This window comes from Salmo salar, chromosome ssa21 (assembly GCF_905237065.1).
Source record: "Salmo salar chromosome ssa21, Ssal_v3.1, whole genome shotgun sequence".
NCBI lineage: Eukaryota > Metazoa > Chordata > Actinopteri > Salmoniformes > Salmonidae > Salmo > Salmo salar.
This window is the reverse complement of record NC_059462.1, coordinates 57,063,462-57,083,554: the sequence shown is the minus strand read 5'-3', so window position 1 is coordinate 57,083,554 and position 20,093 is coordinate 57,063,462. Positions and strand designations below refer to the sequence as shown.

At 50.8% G+C, this 20,093-nt stretch overlaps 1 protein-coding gene across 1 annotated transcript in view; it reads left to right on the top strand.

Moving 5' to 3' along the window:
- bmpr2b (bone morphogenetic protein receptor, type II b (serine/threonine kinase)) overlaps positions 1 to 20,093 on the top strand; it is a 137,514-nt gene that overhangs the window by 32,167 nt on the left and 85,254 nt on the right. Inside the window, exon 3 of the mRNA XM_045704929.1 lies at positions 16,871 to 17,086. Coding sequence (XP_045560885.1) covers positions 16,871 to 17,086 — 216 coding nt within the window. The remainder of the gene's footprint in view (positions 1 to 16,870; positions 17,087 to 20,093) is intronic.

Here is a 20,093-nt window from a genome sequence, read left to right as displayed (position 1 = left end):
TGTTCTGACCTAGTCTTCTCTGAGTAGTCCTGTGTTCTGACCTAGTCTCCTCTGAGTAGTCCTGTGTTCTGACCTAGTCTTCTCTGAGTAGTCCTGTGTTCTGACCTAGTCTTCTCTGAGTAGTCCTGTGTTCTGACCTAGTCTTCTCTGAGTAGTCCTGTGTTCTGACCTAGTCTCCTCTGAGTAGTCCTGTGTTCTGACCCTAGTCTTCTCTGAGTAGTCCTGTGTTCTGACCTAGTCTGCTCTGAGTAGTCCTGTGTTCTGACCTAGTCTGCTCTGAGTAGTCCTGTGTTCTGACCTAGTCTCCTCTGAGTAGTCCTGTGTTCTGACCTAGTCTCCTCTGAGTAGTCCTGTGTTCTGACCTAGTCTGCTCTGAGTAGTCCTGTGTTCTGACCTAGTCTTCTCTGAGTAGTCCTGTGTTCTGACCTAGTCTCCCTCTGAGTAGTCCTGTGTTCTGACCTAGTCTTCTCTGAGTAGTCCTGTGTTCTGACCTAGTCTGCTCTGAGTAGTCCTGTGTTCTGACCTAGTCTCCTCTGAGTAGTCCTGTGTTCTGACCTAGTCTTCTCTGAGTAGTCCTGTGTTCTGACCTAGTCTCCTCTGAGTAGTCCTGTGTTCTGACCTAGTCTTCTCTAAGTAGTCCTGTGTTCTGACCCTAGTCTCCTCTGAGTAGTCCTGTGTTCTGACCTAGTCTGCTCTGAGTAGTCCTGTGTTCTGACCTAGTCTTCTCTGAGTAGTCCTGTGTTCTGACCTAGTCTTCTCATCTCTGAGTAGTCCTGTGTTCTGACCTAGTCTTCTCATCTCTGAGTAGTCCTGTGTTCTGACCTAGTCTTCTCATCTCTGAGTAGTCCTGTGTTCTGACCAGCAGAACCATTCCTCTTCAGCCTGTAGAGTCCTTTTATAGATTTGCCGTAAGGTTATTCTGAAGGAAGCCAGTCCCCACGTCTGGGTGGTGTGCTGAGTGCTCTGCTCCAGAGAGATTAAACTCCTCCCAGCCTCCCCCCATCCCACACTCCGATAGCCTAGCTAAACTCCTCTCTCCCCATCCCACACTCCGATAGCCTAGCTAAACTCCTCTCTCCCCCATCCCACACTCCGATAGCCTAGCTAAACTCCTCTCTCCCCATCCCACACTCCGATAGCCTAGCTACACTCCTCTCTCCCCCATCCCACACTCCGATAGCCTAGCTACACTCCTCTCTCCCCCATCCCACACTCCTATAGCCTAGCTAAACTCCTCTCTCCCCCATCCCACACTCCTATAGCCTAGCTAAACTCCTCTCTCCCCATCCCACACTCCTATAGCCTAGCTACACTCCTCTCTCCCCATCCCACACTCCTATAGCCTAGCTACACTCCTCTCTCCCCCATCCCACACTCCTATAGCCTAGCTAAACTCCTCTCTCCCCATCCCACACTCCTATAGCCTAGCTACACTCCTCTCTCCCCATCCCACACTCCTATAGCCTAGCTAAACTCCTCTCTCCCCCATCCCACACTCCTATAGCCTAGCTAAACTCCTCTCTCCCCCATCCCACACTCCTATAGCCTAGCTAAACTCCTCTCTCCCCCATCCCACACTCCTATAGCCTAGCTAAACTCCTCTCTCCCCATCCCACACTCCTATAGCCTAGCTAAACTCCTCTCTGCTTCATCCCACACTCCTATAGCCTAGCTAAACTCCTCTCTCCCCATCCCACACTCCTATAGCCTAGCTACACTCCTCTCTCCCCCATCCCACACTCCTATAGCCTAGCTAAACTCCTCTCTCCCCCATCCCACACTCCTATAGCCTAGCTACACTCCTCTCTCCCCCATCCCACACTCCTATAGCCTAGCTAAACTCCTCTCTCCCCATCCCACACTTCTATAGCCTAGCTACACTCCTCTCTCCCCATCCCACACTCCTATAGCCTAGCTAAACTCCTCTCCCCCCATCCCACACTCCTATAGCCTAGCTAAACTCCTCTCTCCCCATCCCACACTCCTATAGCCTAGCTAAACTCCTCTCTCCCCATCCCACACTCCTATAGCCTAGCTACACTCCTCTCTCCCCCATCCCACACTCCTATAGCCTAGCTAAACTCCTCTCTCCCCCATCCCACACTCCTATAGCCTAGCTAAACTCCTCTCTCCCCCATCCCACACTCCTATAGCCTAGCTACACTCCTCTCTCCCCCATCCCACACTCCTATAGCCTAGCTAAACTCCTCTCTCCCCCATCCCACACTCCTATAGCCTAGCTACACTCCTCTCTCCCCCATCCCACACTCCTATAGCCTAGCTAAACTCCTCTCTCCCCATCCCACACTCCTATAGCCTAGCTAAACTCCTCTCTCCCCATCCCACACTCCTATAGCCTAGCTAAACTCCTCTCTCCCCATCCCACACTCCTATAGCCTAGCTACACTCCTCTCTCCCCCATCCCACACTCCTATAGCCTAGCTAAACTCCCTCTCTCCCCATCCCACACTCCTATAGCCTAGTTAAACTCCTCTCTCCTCCATCCCACACTCCTATAGCCTAGCTAAACTCCTCTCTCCCATCCCACACTCCTAACGCCTAGCTAAACTCCTCTCTCCCCATCCCACACTCCTATAGCCTAGCTACACTCCTCTCTCCCCCATCCCACACTCCTATAGCCTAGCTAAACTCCTCTCTCTCCCATCCCACACTCCTATAGCCCAGCTAAACTCCTCTCTCCCCTATCCCACACTCCTATAGTCTAGCTAAACTCCTCTCTCCCCATCCCACACTCCTATAGCCTAGCTAAACTCCTCTCTCCCCCATCCCACACTCCTATAGCCTAGCTAAACTCCTCTCTCCCCCATCCCACACTCCTATAGCCTAGCTAAACTCCTCTCTCCCCCATCCCACACTCCTATAGTCTAGCTAAACTCCTCTCTCCCCCATCCCACACTCCTATAGCCTAGCTAAACTCCTCTCTCCCCATCCCACACTCCTATAGCCTAGCTAAACTCCTCTCTCCCCCCATCCCACACTCTTATAGCCTAGCTGCACTCCTCTCTCCCCATCCCACACTCCTATAGCCTAGCTAAACTCTCTCCCCCATCCCACACTCCTATAGCCTAGCTAAACTACTCTCTCCCCATCCCTCACTCCTATAGCCTAGCTAAACTCCTCTCTCCCCATCCCACACTCCTATAGCTCAGCTACACTCCTCTCTCCCCATCCCACACTCCTATAGCCTAGCTACACTCCTCTCTCCCCCATCCCACACTCCTATAGCCTAGGTAAACTCCTCTCTCCCCCATCCCACACTCCTATAGCCTAGCTAAACTCTTCTCTCCCCATCCCACACTCCTATAGCCTAGCTAAACTCCTCTCTCCCCATCCCACACTCCTATAGCCTAGCTAAACTCCTCTCTCCCCCATCCCACACTCCTATAGCCTAGCTACACTCCTCTCTCCCCCATCCCACACTCCTATAGCCTAGCTAAACACCTCTCTCCCCATCCCACACTCCTATAGCCTAGCTACACTCCTCTCTCCTCTCTCCCCATCCCACACTCCTATAGCCTAGCTAAACTCCTCTCTCCCCATCCCACACTCCTATAGCCTAGCTAAACTCCTCTCTCCCCATCCCACACTCCTATAGCCTAGCTAAACTCCTCTCTCCCCATCCCACACTCCTATAGCCTAGCTACACTCCTCTCTCCCCATCCCACACTCCTATAGCCTAGCTACACTCCTCTCTCCCCCATCCCACACTCCTATAGCCTAGCTAAACTCCTCTCCCCCCATCCCACACTCCTATAGCCTAGCTAAACTCCTCTCTCCCCATCCCACACTCCTATAGCCTAGCTAAACTCCTCTCTCCCCATCCCACACTCCTATAGCCTAGCTAAACTCCTCTCTCCCCATCCCACACCCCTATAGCCTAGCTAAACTCCTCTCTCCCCCATCCCACACTCCTATAGCCTAGCTAAACTCCTCTCTCCCCCATCCCACACTCCTATAGCCTAGCTACACTCCTCTCTCCCCATCTCACACTCCTATAGCCTAGCTAAACTCCTCTCTCCCCCATCCCACACTCCTATAGCCTAGCTAAACTCCTCTCTCCCCATCCCACACTCCTATAGCCTAGCTAAACTCCTCTCTCCCCATCCCACACTCCTATAGCCTAGCTAAACTCCTCTCTCCCCATCCCCACACTCCTATAGCCTAGCTACACTCCTCTCTCCCCATCCCACACTCCTATAGCCTAGCTACACTCCTCTCTCCCCCATCCCACACTCCTATAGCCTAGCTAAACTCCTCTCTCCCCCATCCCACACTCCTATAGCCTAGCTAAACTCCTCTCTCCCCCATCCCACACTCCTATAGCCTAGCTAAACTCCTCTCTCCCCATCCCACACTCCTATAGCCTAGCTACACTCCTCTCTCCCCCATCCCACACTCCTATAGCCTAGCTAAACTCCTCTCTCCCATCCCACACTCCTATAGCCTAGCTACACTCCTCTCTCCCCATCCCACACTCCTATAGCCTAGCTAAACTCCTCTCTCCCCTTCCCACACTCCTATAGCCTAGCTAAACTCCTCTCTCCCCCATCCCACACTCCTATAGCCTAGCTAAACTCCTCTCTCCCCATCCCACACTCCTATAGCCTAGCTAAACTCCTCTCTCCCCATCCAACACTCCGATAGCCTAGCTAAACTCCCCTCTCTCCCCATCCCACACTCCTATAGCCTAGCTAAACTCCTCTCTCCCCCATCCCACACTCCTATAGCCTAGCTAAACTCCTCTCTCCCCCATCCCACACTCCTATAGCCTAGCTAAACTCCTCTCTCCCCATCCCACACTCCTATAGCCTAGCTACACTCCTCTCTCCCCCATCCCACACTCCTATAGCCTAGCTACACTCCTCTCTCCCCCATCCCACACTCCTATAGCCTAGCTAAACTCCTCTCTCCCCCATCCCACACTCCTATAGCCTAGCTAAACTCCTCTCTCCCCCATCCCACACTCCTATAGCCTAGCTACACTCCTCTCTCCCCCATCCCACACTCCTATAGCCTAGCTAAACACCTCTCTCCCCATCCCACACTCCTATAGCCTAGCTACACTCCTCTCTCCTCTCTCCCCATCCCACACTCCTATAGCCTAGCTAAACTCCTCTCTCCCCCATCCCACACTCCTATAGCCTAGCTACACTCCTCTCTCCCCCATCCCACACTCCTATAGCCTAGCTAAACTCCTCTCTCCCCCATCCCACACTCCTATAGCCTAGCTAAACTCCTCTCTCCCCATCCCACACTCCTATAGCCTAGCTAAACTCCTCTCTCCCCCATCCCACACTCCTATAGCCTAGCTACACTCCTCTCTCCCCCATCCCACACTCCTATAGCCTAGCTAAACTCCTCTCTCCCCATCCCACACTCCTATAGCCTAGCTAAACTCCTCTCTCCCCATCCCACACTCCTATAGCCTAGCTAAACTCCTCTCTCCCCCATCCCACACTCCTATAGCCTAGCTAAACTCCTCTCTCCCCCATCCCACACTCCTATAGCCTAGCTACACTCCTCTCTCCCCATCCCACACTCCTATAGCCTAGCTACACTCCTCTCTCCCCATCCCACACTCCTATAGCCTAGCTAAACTCCTCTCTCCCCCATCCCACACTCCTATAGCCTAGCTACACTCCTCTCTCCCCCATCCCACACTCCTATAGCCTAGCTACACTCCTCTCTCCCATCCCCACACTCCTATAGCCTAGCTAAACTCCTCTCTCCCCATCCCACACTCCTATAGCCTAGCTAAACTCCTCTCTCCCCATCCCACACTCCTATAGCCTAGCTAAACTCCTCTCTCCCCATCCCACACTCCTATAGCCTAGCTAAACTCCTCTCTCCCCATCCCACACTCCTATAGCCTAGCTAAACTCCTCTCTCCCCATCCCACACTCCTATAGCCTAGCTAAACTCCTCTCTCCCCATCCCACACTCCTATAGCCTAGCTACACTCCTCTCTCCCCCATCCCACACTCCTATAGCCTAGCTACACTCCTCTCTCCCATCCCACACTCCTATAGCCTAGCTAAACTCCTCTCTCCCCCCCATCCCACACTCCTATAGCCTAGCTAAACTCCTCTCTCCCCATCCCACACTCCTATAGCCTAGCTAAACTCCTCTCTCCCCATCCCACACTCCTATAGCCTAGCTAAACTCCTCTCTCCCCCCATCCCACACTCCTATAGCCTAGCTAAACTCCTCTCTCCCCATCCCACACTCCTATAGCCTAGCTAAACTCCTCTCTCCCCCATCCCACACTCCTATAGCCTAGCTAAACTCCTCTCTCCCCATCCCACACTCCTATAGCCTAGCTACACTCCTCTCTCCCCATCCCACACTCCTATAGCCTAGCTAAACTCCTCTCTCCCCATCCCACACTCCTATAGCCTAGCTAAACTCCTCTCTCCCCCATCCCACACTCCTATAGCCTAGCTAAACTCCTCTCTCCCCCATCCCACACTCCTATAGCCTAGCTACACTCCTCTCTCCCCCATCCCACACTCCTATAGCCTAGCTAAACTCCTCTCTCCCCCATCCCACACTCCTATAGCCTAGCTAAACTCCTCTCTCCCCCATCCCACACTCCTATAGCCTAGCTAAACTCCTCTCTCCCCATCCCACACTCCTATAGCCTAGCTACACTCCTCTCTCCCCCATCCCACACTCCTATAGCCTAGCTAAACTCCTCTCTCCCCCATCCCACACTCCTATAGCCTAGCTAAACTCCTCTCTCCCCCATCCCACACTCCTATAGCCTAGCTACACTCCTCTCTCCCCCATCCCACACTCCTATAGCCTAGCTAAACTCCTCTCTCCCCCATCCCACACTCCTATAGCCTAGCTACACTCCTCTCTCCCCCATCCCACACTCCTATAGCCTAGCTACACTCCTCTCTCCCCCATCCCACACTCCTATAGCCTAGCTAAACTCCTCTCTCCCCATCCCACACTCCTATAGCCTAGCTAAACTCCTCTCTCCCCATCCCACACTCCTATAGCCTAGCTACACTCCTCTCTCCCCCATCCCACACTCCTATAGCCTAGCTACACTCCTCTCTCCCCCCATCCCACACTCCGATAGCCTAGCTACACTCCTCTCTCCCCCATCCCACACTCCTATAGCCTAGCTAAACTCCTCTCTCCCCATCCCACACTCCTATAGCCTAGCTACACTCCTCTCTCCCCCATCCCACACTCCTATAGCCTAGCTACACTCCTCTCTCCCATCCCACACTCCTATAGCCTAGCTAAACTCCTCTCTCCCCCATCCCACACTCCTATAGCCTAGCTAAACTCCTCTCTCCCCATCCCACACTCCTATAGCCTAGCTACACTCTTCTCTCCCCATCCCACACTCCTATAGCCTAGCTCAAACCCTCTCTCCCCCATCCCACACTCCTATAGCCTAGCTAAACTCCTCTCTCCCCCATCCCACACTCCTATAGCCTAGCTACACTCCTCTCTCCCCCATCCCACACTCCTATAGCCTAGCTACACTCCTCTCTCCTCTCTCCCCATCCCACACTCCTATAGCCTAGCTAAAGTCCTCTCTCCCCATCCCACACTCCTATAGCCTAGCTACACTCCTCTCTCCCCATCCCACACTCCTATAGCCTAGCTAAACTCCTCTCTCCCCATCCCACACTCCTATAGCCTAGCTAAACTCCTCTCTCCCCCATCCCACACTCCTATAGCCTAGCTACACTCCTCTCTCCCCCATCCCACACTCCTATAGCCTAGCTAAACTCCTCTCTCCCCCATCCCACACTCCTATAGCCTAGCTAAACTCCTCTCTCCCCATCCCACACTCCTATAGCCTAGCTACACTCCTCTCTCCCCCATCCCACACTCCTATAGCCTAGCTAAACTCCTCTCTCCCCCATCCCACACTCCTATAGCCTAGCTACACTCCTCTCTCCCCCATCCCACACTCCTATAGCCTAGCTACACTCCTCTCTCCCCCATCCCACACTCCTATAGCCTAGCTAAACTCCTCTCTCCCCATCCCACACTCCTATAGCCTAGCTAAACTCCTCTCTCCCCATCCCACCTCCTATAGCCTAGCTACACTCCTCTCTCCCCCATCCCACACTCCTATAGCCTAGCTACACTCCTCTCTCCCCCATCCCACACTCCGATAGCCTAGCTACACTCCTCTCTCCCCATCCCACACTCCTATAGCCTAGCTAAACTCCTCTCTCCCCCATCCCACACTCCTATAGCCTAGCTACACTCCTCTCTCCCCATCCCACACTCCTATAGCCTAGCTACACTCCTCTCTCCCCCATCCCACACTCCTATAGCCTAGCTAAACTCCTCTCTCCCCCATCCCACACTCCTATAGCCTAGCTAAACTCCTCTCTCCCCATCCCACACTCCTATAGCCTAGCTACACTCTTCTCTCCCCCATCCCACACTCCTATAGCCTAGCTAAACCCTCTCTCCCCATCCCACACTCCTATAGCCTAGCTACACTCCTCTCTCCCCCATCCCACACTCCTATAGCCTAGCTACACTCTCTCTCCTCTCCCCATCCCACACTCCTATAGCCTAGCTAAAGTCCTCTCTCCCCATCCCACACTCCTATAGCCTAGCTACACTCCTCTCTCCCCCATCCCACACTCCTATAGCCTAGCTAAACTCCTCTCTCCCCCATCCCACACTCCTATAGCCTAGCTACACTCCTCTCTCCCCATCCCACACTCCTATAGCCTAGCTAAACTCCTCTCTCCCCCCCATCCCACACTCCTATAGCCTAGCTACACTCCTCTCTCCCCATCCCACACTCCTATAGCCTAGCTACACTCCTCTCTCCCCCATCCCACACTCCTATAGCCTAGCTAAACTCCTCTCTCCCCCATCCCACACTCCTATAGCCTAGCTACACTCCTCTCTCCCCCATCCCACACTCCTATAGCCTAGCTAAACTCCTCTCTCCCCCATCCCACACTCCTATAGCCTAGCTACACTCCTCTCTCCCCCCATCCCACACTCCTATAGCCTAGCTAAACTCCTCTCTCCCCCATCCCACACTCCTATAGCCTAGCTAAACTCCTCTCTCCCCATCCCACACTCCTATAGCCTAGCTAAACTCCTCTCTCCCCCATCCCAGACTCCTATAGCCTAGATACACTCCTCTCTCCCCATCCCACACTCCTATAGCCTAGCTAAACTCCTCTCTCCCCCATCCCACACTCCTATAGCCTAGCTAAACTCCTCTCTCCCCCATCCCACACTCCTATAGCCTAGCTAATCTCCTCTCTCCCCATCCCACACGCCTATAGCCTAGCTAAACTCCTCTCTCCCCCATCCCACACGCCTATAGCCTAGCTACACTCCTCTCTCCCCCATCCCACACTCCTATAGCCTAGCTAAACTCCTCTCTCCCCCATCCCACACTCCTATAGCCTAGCTAAACTCCTCTCTCCCCCATCCCAGACTCCTATAGCCTAGCTACACTCCTCTCTCCCCATCCCACACTCCTATAGCCTAGCTACACTCCTCTCTCCCCCATCCCACACTCCGATAGCCTAGCTACACTCCTCTCTCCCCATCCCACACTCCTATAGCCTAGCTAAACTCCTCTCTCCCCATCCCACACTCCTATAGCCTAGCTACACTCCCTCTCCCCCATCCCACACTCCTATAGCCTAGCTTCACTCCTCTCTCCCCCATCCCACACTCCGATAGCCTAGCTACACTCCTCTCTCCCCATCCCACACTCCTATAGCCTAGCTAAACTCCTCTCTCCCCCATCCCACACTCCTATAGCCTAGCTACACTCCTCTCTCCCCATCCCACACTCCTATAGCCTAGCTACACTCCTCTCTCCCCCATCCCACACTCCTATAGCCTAGCTAAACTCCTCTCTCCCCCATCCCACACTCCTATAGCCTAGCTAAACTCCTCTCTCCCCCATCCCACACTCCTATAGCCTAGCTACACTCTTCTCTCCCCATCCCACACTCCTATAGCCTAGCTAAACCCCTCTCTCCCCATCCCACACTCCTATAGCCTAGCTAAACTCCTCTCTCCCCATCCCACACTCCTATAGCCTAGCTACACTCCTCTCTCCCCCATCCCACACTCCTATAGCCTAGCTACACTCCTCTCCCCATCCCACACTCCTATAGCCTAGCTAAAGTCCTCTCTCCCCCATCCCACACTCCTATAGCCTAGCTACACTCCTCTCTCCCCCATCCCACACTCCTATAGCCTAGCTAAACTCCTCTCTCCCCCATCCCACACTCCTAGAGCCTAGCTACACTCCTCTCTCCCCATCCCACACTCCTATAGCCTAGCTAAACTCCTCTCTCCCCCATCCCACACTCCTATAGCCTAGCTACACTCCTCTCTCCCCCATCCCACACTCCTATAGCCTAGCTAAACTCCTCTCTCCCCCATCCCACACTCCTATAGCCTAGCTAAACTCCTCTCTCCCCATCCCACACTCCTATAGCCTAGCTAAACTCCTCTCTCCCCCATCCCACACTCCTATAGCCTAGCTACACTCCTCTCTCCCCCATCCCACACTCCTATAGCCTAGCTAAACTCCTCTCTCCCCCCCATCCCACACTCCTATAGCCTAGCTAAACTCCTCTCTCCCCATCCCACACTCCTATAGCCTAGCTAAACTCCTCTCTCCCCATCCCACACTCCTATAGCCTAGCTAAACTCCTCTCTCCCCCCATCCCACACTCCTATAGCCTAGCTACACTCCTCTCTCCCCATCCCACACTCCTATAGCCTAGCTAAACTCCTCTCTCCCCCATCCCACACTCCTATAGCCTAGCTAAACTCCTCTCTCCCCATCCCACACTCCTATAGCCTAGCTACACTCCTCTCTCCCCATCCCACACTCCTATAGCCTAGCTAAAGTCCTCTCTCCCCATCCCACACTCCTATAGCCTAGCTACACTCCTCTCTCCCCCATCCCACACTCCTATAGCCTAGCTAAACTCCTCTCTCCCCCATCCCACACTCCTAGAGCCTAGCTACACTCCTCTCTCCCCATCCCACACTCCTATAGCCTAGCTAAACTCCTCTCTCCCCCATCCCACACTCCTATAGCCTAGCTACACTCCTCTCTCCCCATCCCACACTCCTATAGCCTAGCTAAACTCCTCTCTCCCCATCCCACACTCCTATAGCCTAGCTAAACTCCTCTCTCCCCATCCCACACTCCTATAGCCTAGCTAAACTCCTCTCTCCCCATCCCACACTCCTATAGCCTAGCTACACTCCTCTCTCCCCCATCCCACACTCCTATAGCCTAGCTAAACTCCTCTCTCCCCATCCCAGACTCCTATAGCCTAGATACAGTCCTCTCTCCCCCATCCCACACTCCCTATAGCCTAGCTAAACTCCTCTCTCCCCCATCCCACACTCCTATAGCCTAGCTAAACTCCTCTCTCCCCCATCCCACACTCCTATAGCCTAGCTAAACTCCTCTCTCCCCCATCCCACACTCCTATAGCCTAGCTAATCTCCTCTCTCCCCCCCATCCCACACGCCTATAGCCTAGCTAAACTCCTCTCTCCCCCATCCCACACTCCTATAGCCTAGCTACACTCCTCTCTCCCCATCCCACACTCCTATAGCCTAGCTACACTCCTCTCTCCCCCATCCCACACTCCTATAGCCTAGCTACACTCCTCTCTCCCCCATCCCACACTCCTATAGCCTAGCTAAACTCCTCTCTCCCCCATCCCACACTCCTATAGCCTAGCTACACTCCTCTCTAGCAGGATAGCAGCATTATTGACATGGTAACTAGCAGGATAGCAGCATTATTGACATGGTAACTAGCAGGATAGCAGCATTATTGACATGTTAACTAGCAGGATAGCAGCATTATTGACATGGTAACTAGCAGGATAGCAGCGTTATTAACATGGTAACCAGCAGGATAGCAGCATTATTGACATGGTAACTAGCAGGATAGCAGCATTATTGACATGGTAACTAGCAGGATAGCAGCATTGTTGACATGGTAACTAGCAGGATAGCAGCATTATTAACATGGTAACTAGCAGGATAGCAGCATTATTGACATGGTAACTAGCAGGATAGCAGCATTATTGACATGGTAACTAGCAGGATAGCAGCATTATTGACATGGTAACTAGCAGGATAGCAGCATTATTGACATGGTAACTAGCAGGATAGCAGCATTGTTGACATGGTAACTAGCAGGATAGCAGCATTATTGACATGGTAACTCCAGCAGGATAGCAGCATTATTGACATGGTAACTAGCAGGATAGCAGCATTATTGACATGGTAACTAGCAGGATAGCAGCATTATTGACATGGTAACTAGCAGGATAGCAGCATTATTGACATGGTAACTAGCAGGATAGCAGCATTATTGACATGGTAACTCCAGCAGGATAGCAGCATTATTGACATGGTAACTCCAGCAGGATAGCAGCATTATTGACATGGTAACTAGCAGGATAGCAGCATTATTGACATGGTAACTAGCAGGATAGCAGCATTATTGACATGGTAACTAGCAGGATAGCAGCATTATTGACATGGTAACTCCAGCAGGATAGCAGCATTATTGACATGGTAACTAGCAGGATAGTAGCATTATTGTCATGGTAACTCCAGCAGGATAGCAGCATTATTGACATGGTAACTAGCAGGATAGCAGCATTATTGACATGGTAACTCCAGCAGGATAGCAGCATTATTGACATGGTAACTAGCAGGATAGCAGCATTATTGACATGGTAACTAGCAGGATAGCAGCATTATTGACATGGTAACTAGCAGGATAGTAGCATTATTGTCATGGTAACTCCAGCAGGATAGCAGCATTATTGACATGGTAACTAGCAGGATAGCAGCATTATTGACATGGTAACTCCAGCAGGATAGCAGCATTATTGACATGGTAACTAGCAGGATAGCAGCGTTATTGACATGGTAACACCAGCAGGATAGCAGCATTATTGACATGGTAACTAGCAGGATAGCAGCATTATTGACATGGTAACTAGCAGGATAGCAGCATTATTGACATGGTAACTCCAGCAGGATAGCAGCATTATTGACATGGTAACTCCAGCAGGATAGCAGCATTATTGACATGGTAACTCCAGCAGGATAGCAGCATTATTGACATGGTAACTAGCAGGATAGCAGCATTATTGACATGGTAACTAGCAGGATAGCAGCATTATTGACATGGTAACTAGCAGGATAGCAGCATTATTAACATGGTAACTAGCAGGATAGCAGCATTATTGACATGGTAACTAGCAGGATAGCAGCATTATTGACATGTTAACTAGCAGGATAGCAGCATTATTGACATGGTAACTAGCAGGATAGCAGCGTTATTAACATGGTAACCAGCAGGATAGCAGCATTATTGACATGGTAACTAGCAGGATAGCAGCATTATTGACATGGTAACTAGCAGGATAGCAGCATTATTGACATGGTAACTAGCAGGATAGCAGCATTATTGACATGGTAACTCCAGCAGGATAGCAGCATTATTGACATGGTAACTCCAGCAGGATAGCAGCATTATTGACATGGTAACTAGCAGGATAGCAGCATTATTGACATGGTAACTAGCAGGATAGTAGCATTATTGTCATGGTAACTCCAGCAGGATAGCAGCATTATTGACATGGTAACTAGCAGGATAGCAGCATTATTGACATGGTAACTCCAGCAGGATAGCAGCATTATTGACATGGTAACTCCAGCAGGATAGCAGCATTATTGACATGGTAACTCCAGCAAGATAGCAGCGTTATTGACATGGTAACTAGCAGGATAGCAGCATTATTGACATGGTAACTAGCAGGATAGCAGCATTATTGACATGGTAACTCCAGCAGGATAGCAGCATTATTGACATGGTAACTAGCAGGATAGCAGCATTATTGACATGGTAACTCCAGCAGGATAGCAGCATTATTGACATGGTAACTAGCAGGATAGCAGCATTATTGACATGTTAACTAGCAGGATAGCAGCATTATTGACATGGTAACTAGCAGGATAGCAGCATTATTGACATGGTAACCAGCAGGATAGCAGCATTATTGACATGGTAACTAGCAGGATAGCAGCATTATTGACATGGTAACTAGCAGGATACCAGCATTATTGACATGGTAACTAGCAGGATAGCAGCATTATTGACATGGTAACTAGCAGGATACCAGCATTATTGACATGGTAACTAGCAGGATAGCAGCATTATTGACATGGTAACTAGGATAGCAGCATTATTGACATGGTAACTCCAGCAGGATAGCAGCATTATTGACATGGTAACTAGCAGGATAGCAGCATTATTGACATGGTAACTAGGATAGCAGCATTATTGACATGGTAACTAGGATAGCAGCATTATTGACATGGTAACTCCAGCAGGATAGCAGCATTATTGACATGGTAACTCCAGCAGGATAATACCTGGTTACCTACAGTTCATCCCCCCATGTGAATACCTGGTTACCTACAGTTCATCCCCCCATGTGAATACCTGGTTACCTACAGTTCATCCCCCCATGTGAATACCTGGTTACCTACAGTTCATCCCCCCATGTGAATACCTGGTTACCTACAGTTCATCCCCCCATGTGAATACCTGGTTACCTACAGTTCATCCCCCATGTGAATACCTGGTTACCTACAGTTCATCCCCCCATGTGAATACCTGGTTACCTACAGTTCATCCCCCCCCATGTGAATACCTGGTTACCTACAGTTCATCCCCCCATGTGAATACCTGATTACCTACAGTTCATCCCCCCATGTGAATACCTGGTTACCTACAGTTCATCCCCCCATGTGAATACCTGGTTACCTACAGTTCATCCCCCCATGTGAATACTCGATTACCTACAGTTCATCCCCCCATGTGAATACCTGATTACCTACAGTTCATCCCCCCATGTGAATACCTGGTTACCTACAGTTCATCCCCCCATGTGAATACCTGGTTACCTACAGTTCATCCCCCCATGTGAATACCTGGTTACCTACAGTTCATCCCCCCCATGTGAATACCTGGTTACCTACAGTTCATCCCCCCATGTGAATACCTGGTTACCTACAGTTCATCCCCCCATGTGAATACCTGGTTACCTACAGTTCATCCCCCATGTGAATACCTGGTTACCTACAGTTCATCCCCCCATGTGAATACCTGGTTACCTACAGTTCATCCCCCCATGTGAATACCTGGTTACCTACAGTTCATCCCCCCATGTGAATACCTGATTACCTACAGTTCATCCCCCATGTGAATACCTGGTTACCTACAGTTCATCCCCCCATGTGAATACCTGGTTACCTACAGTTCATCCCCCCATGTGAATACTCGATTACCTACAGTTCATCCCCCCATGTGAATACCTGATTACCTACAGTTCATCCCCCCATGTGAATACCTGGTTACCTACAGTTCATCCCCCCATGTGAATACCTGGTTACCTACAGTTCATCCCCCCCATGTGAATACCTGATTACCTACAGTTCATCCCCCCATGTGAATACCTGGTTACCTACAGTTCATCCCCCCCATGTGAATACCTGGTTACCTACAGTTCATCCCCCCATGTGAATACCTGGTTACCTACAGTTCATCCCCCCATGTGAATACCTGGTTACCTACAGTTCATCCCCCCATGTGAATACCTGATTACCTACAGTTCATCCCCCCATGTGAATACCTGGTTACCTACAGTTCATCCCCCCATGTGAATACCTGGTTACCTACAGTTCATCCCCCCATGTGAATACTCGATTACCTACAGTTCATCCCCCCATGTGAATACCTGATTACCTACAGTTCATCCCCCCATGTGAATACCTGGTTACCTACAGTTCATCCCCCCATGTGAATACCTGGTTACCTACAGTTCATCCCCCCCATGTGAATACCTGGTTACCTACAGTTCATCCCCCCATGTGAATACCTGGTTACCTACAGTTCATCCCCCCATGTGAATACCTGGTTACCTACAGTTCATCCCCCCATGTGAATACCTGGTTACCTACAGTTCATCCCCCCATGTGAATACCTGGTTACCTACAGTTCATCCCCCCATGTGAATACCTGGTTACCTACAGTTCATCCCCCCATGTGAATACCTGGTTACCTACAGTTCATCCCCCCATGTGAATACCTGATTACCTACAGTTCATCCCCCCCATGTGAATACCTGGTTACCTACAGTTCATCCCCCCATGTGAATACCTGGTTACCTACAGTTCATCCCCCCCATGTGAATACTCGATTACCTACAGTTCATCCCCCCATGTGAATACCTGATTACCTACAGTTCATCCCCCCATGTGAATACCTGGTTACCTACAGTTCATCCCCCCATGTGAATACCTGGTTACCTACAGTTCATCCCCCCCATGTGAATACCTGATTACCTACAGTTCATCCCCCATGTGAATACCTGGTTACCTACAGTTCATCCCCCCATGTGAATACCTGGTTACCTACAGTTCATCCCCCCATGTGAATACCCCCATTCAGACCCATGCTGCCTGCTGCTGAGTAATTAACGAGATAAAGATAACAACAAGCTTTCCCAAACCTGAAAAATCTATTTGCTTTTCTGTCTCAGAAGTGTAAATTATTTTCACTAACCCTCTCTCTCTCCCTCCCCTCTCTCTCCCCCCACACCTCTCCCTACCCCTCTCTCTCCCCCCCACCCCGTCTCCCTCCACCCTCGCTCTCTCCCTCCCCTCTCTCTCTCCCTCTCGCCCTTTCTCTCCCCCTCTCTCTCTCCCTTCCCCCTCTCTCCCTTCCCCCTCTCTCTCCCTCCCCCTCTCTCTCTCCACCTAGCTGCCCAGAGCGAGGAGCGCGAGTGTGCCTTCAACGACCAACAGCAGCAGTATGAGGAGCAGCGTGTGGGCGGAGGAGGAGGAGGTGTAGGAGGAGGAGCAGGAGGAGACTGGCCAATGACCAGAGAGAATAGTACCATACGCTGCAGTAAGGGCTCTCGATGTTATGGCCTGTGGGAGAAGACTAGAGACGGGAACATACACCTGGTCAAACAGGGTACGTCCACACACACACACACACACACTATACACCTGGTCAAACAGGGTACGTCCACACACACACACACACACACTATACACCTGGTCAAACAGGGTACGTCCACACACACACACACACACACTATACACCTGGTCAAACAGGGTACGTCTACACACACACACACACACTATACACCTGGTCAAACAGGGTACGTCCACACACACACACACTATACACCTGGTCAAACAGGGTACGTCCACACACACACACACACACACACTATACACCTGGTCAAACAGGGTACGTCCACACACACACACACACACACACTATACACCTGGTCAAACAGGGTACGTCCACACACACACACACACACACACTATACACCTGGTCAAACAGGGTACGTCTACACACACACACACACACACACACTATACACCTGGTCAAACAGGGTACGTCTACACACACACACACACACACACACTATACACCTGGTCAAACAGGGTACGTCTACACACACACACACACACACCTATACACCTGGTCAAACAGGGTACGTCTACACACACACACACACACACACACTATACACCTGGTCAAACAGGGTACGTCCACACACACACACACACACACACTATACACCTGGTCAAACAGGGTACGTCTACACACACACACACACACACACACTATACACCTGGTCAAACAGGGTACGTCTACACACACACACACACACACTATACACCTGGTCAAACAGGGTACGTCTACACACACACACACACACACACACTATACACCTGGTCAAACAGGGTACGTCCACACACACACACACACACACTATACACCTGGTCAAACAGGGTACGTCCACACACACACACACACACACACTATACACCTGGTCAAACAGGGTACGTCTACACACACACACACACACACACTATACACCTGGTCAAACAGGGTACGTCCACACACACACACACACACACTATACACCTGGTCAAACAGGGTAATGCGTCTACACACACACACACACACACTATACACCTGGTCAAACAGGGTACGTCTACACACACACACACACACACACTATACACCTGGTCAAACAGGGTACGTCCACACACACACACACACACACACTATACACCTGGTCAAACAGGGTACGTCCACACACACACACACACACACTATACACCTGGTCAAACAGGGTACGTCCACACACACACACACACACACACTATACACCTGGTCAAACAGGGTACGTCTACACACACACACACACACACACTATACACCTGGTCAAACAGGGTACGTCCACACACACACACACACACACACTATACACCTGGTCAAACAGGGTACGTCTACACACACACACACACACACACACTATACACCTGGTCAAACAGGGTACGTCTACACACACACACACACACACACACTATACACCTGGTCAAACAGGGTACGTCTACACACACACACACACACACACACTATACACCTGGTCAAACAGGGTACGTCTACACACACACACACACACACACTATACACCTGGTCAAACAGGGTACGTCCACACACACACACACACACACTATACACCTGGTCAAACAGGGTACGTCCACACACACACACACACACACACACTATACACCTGGTCAAACAGGGTACGTCTACACACACACACACACACACACACTATACACCTGGTCAAACAGGGTACGTCTACACACACACACACACACACACACTATACACCTGGTCAAACAGGGTACGTCTACACACACACACACACACACACTATACACCTGGTCAAACAGGGTACGTCCACACACACACACACACACACTATACACCTGGTCAAACAGGGTACGTCCACACACACACACACACACACACACACTATACACCTGGTCAAACAGGGTACGTCTACACACACACACACACACACACACTATACACCTGGTCAAACAGGGTATGCGTCTACACACACACACACACACACACACTATACACCTGGTCAAACAGGGTACGTCTCCACACACACACACACACACACACTATACACCTGGTCAAACAGGGTACGTCTACACACACACACACACACACACTATACACCTGGTCAAACAGGGTACGTCCCACACACACACACACACACACACACTATACACCTGGTCAAACAGGGTACGTCTACACACACACACACACACACACTATACACCTGGTCAAACAGGGTACGTCCACACACACACACACACACACTATACACCTGGTCAAACAGGGTACGTCCACACACACACACACACACACACACTATACACCTGGTCAAACAGGGTACGTCTACACACACACACACACACACACACTATACACCTGGTCAAACAGGGTACGTCTACACACACACACACACACACACACTATACACCTGGTCAAACAGGGTACGTCTACACACACACACACACACACACCACTATACACCTGGTCAAACAGGGTACGTCTACACACACACACACACACACACTATACACCTGGTCAAACAGGGTACGTCCACACACACACACACACACACACTATACACCTGGTCAAACAGGGTACGTCTACACACACACACACACACACACACTATACACCTGGTCAAACAGGGTACGTCCACACACACACACACACACACTATACACCTGGTCAAACAGGGTACGTCTACACACACACACACACACACACTATACACCTGGTCAAACAGGGTACGTCCACACACACACACACACACACACTATACACCTGGTCAAACAGGGTACGTCTACACACACACACACACACACACACTATACACCTGGTCAAACAGGGTACGTCCACACACACACACACACACTATACACCTGGTCAAACAGGGTACGTCTACACACACACACACACACACACACTATACACCTGGTCAAACAGGGTACGTCTACACACACACACACACACTATACACCTGGTCAAACAGGGTACGTCCACACACACACACACACTATACACCTGGTCAAACAGGGTA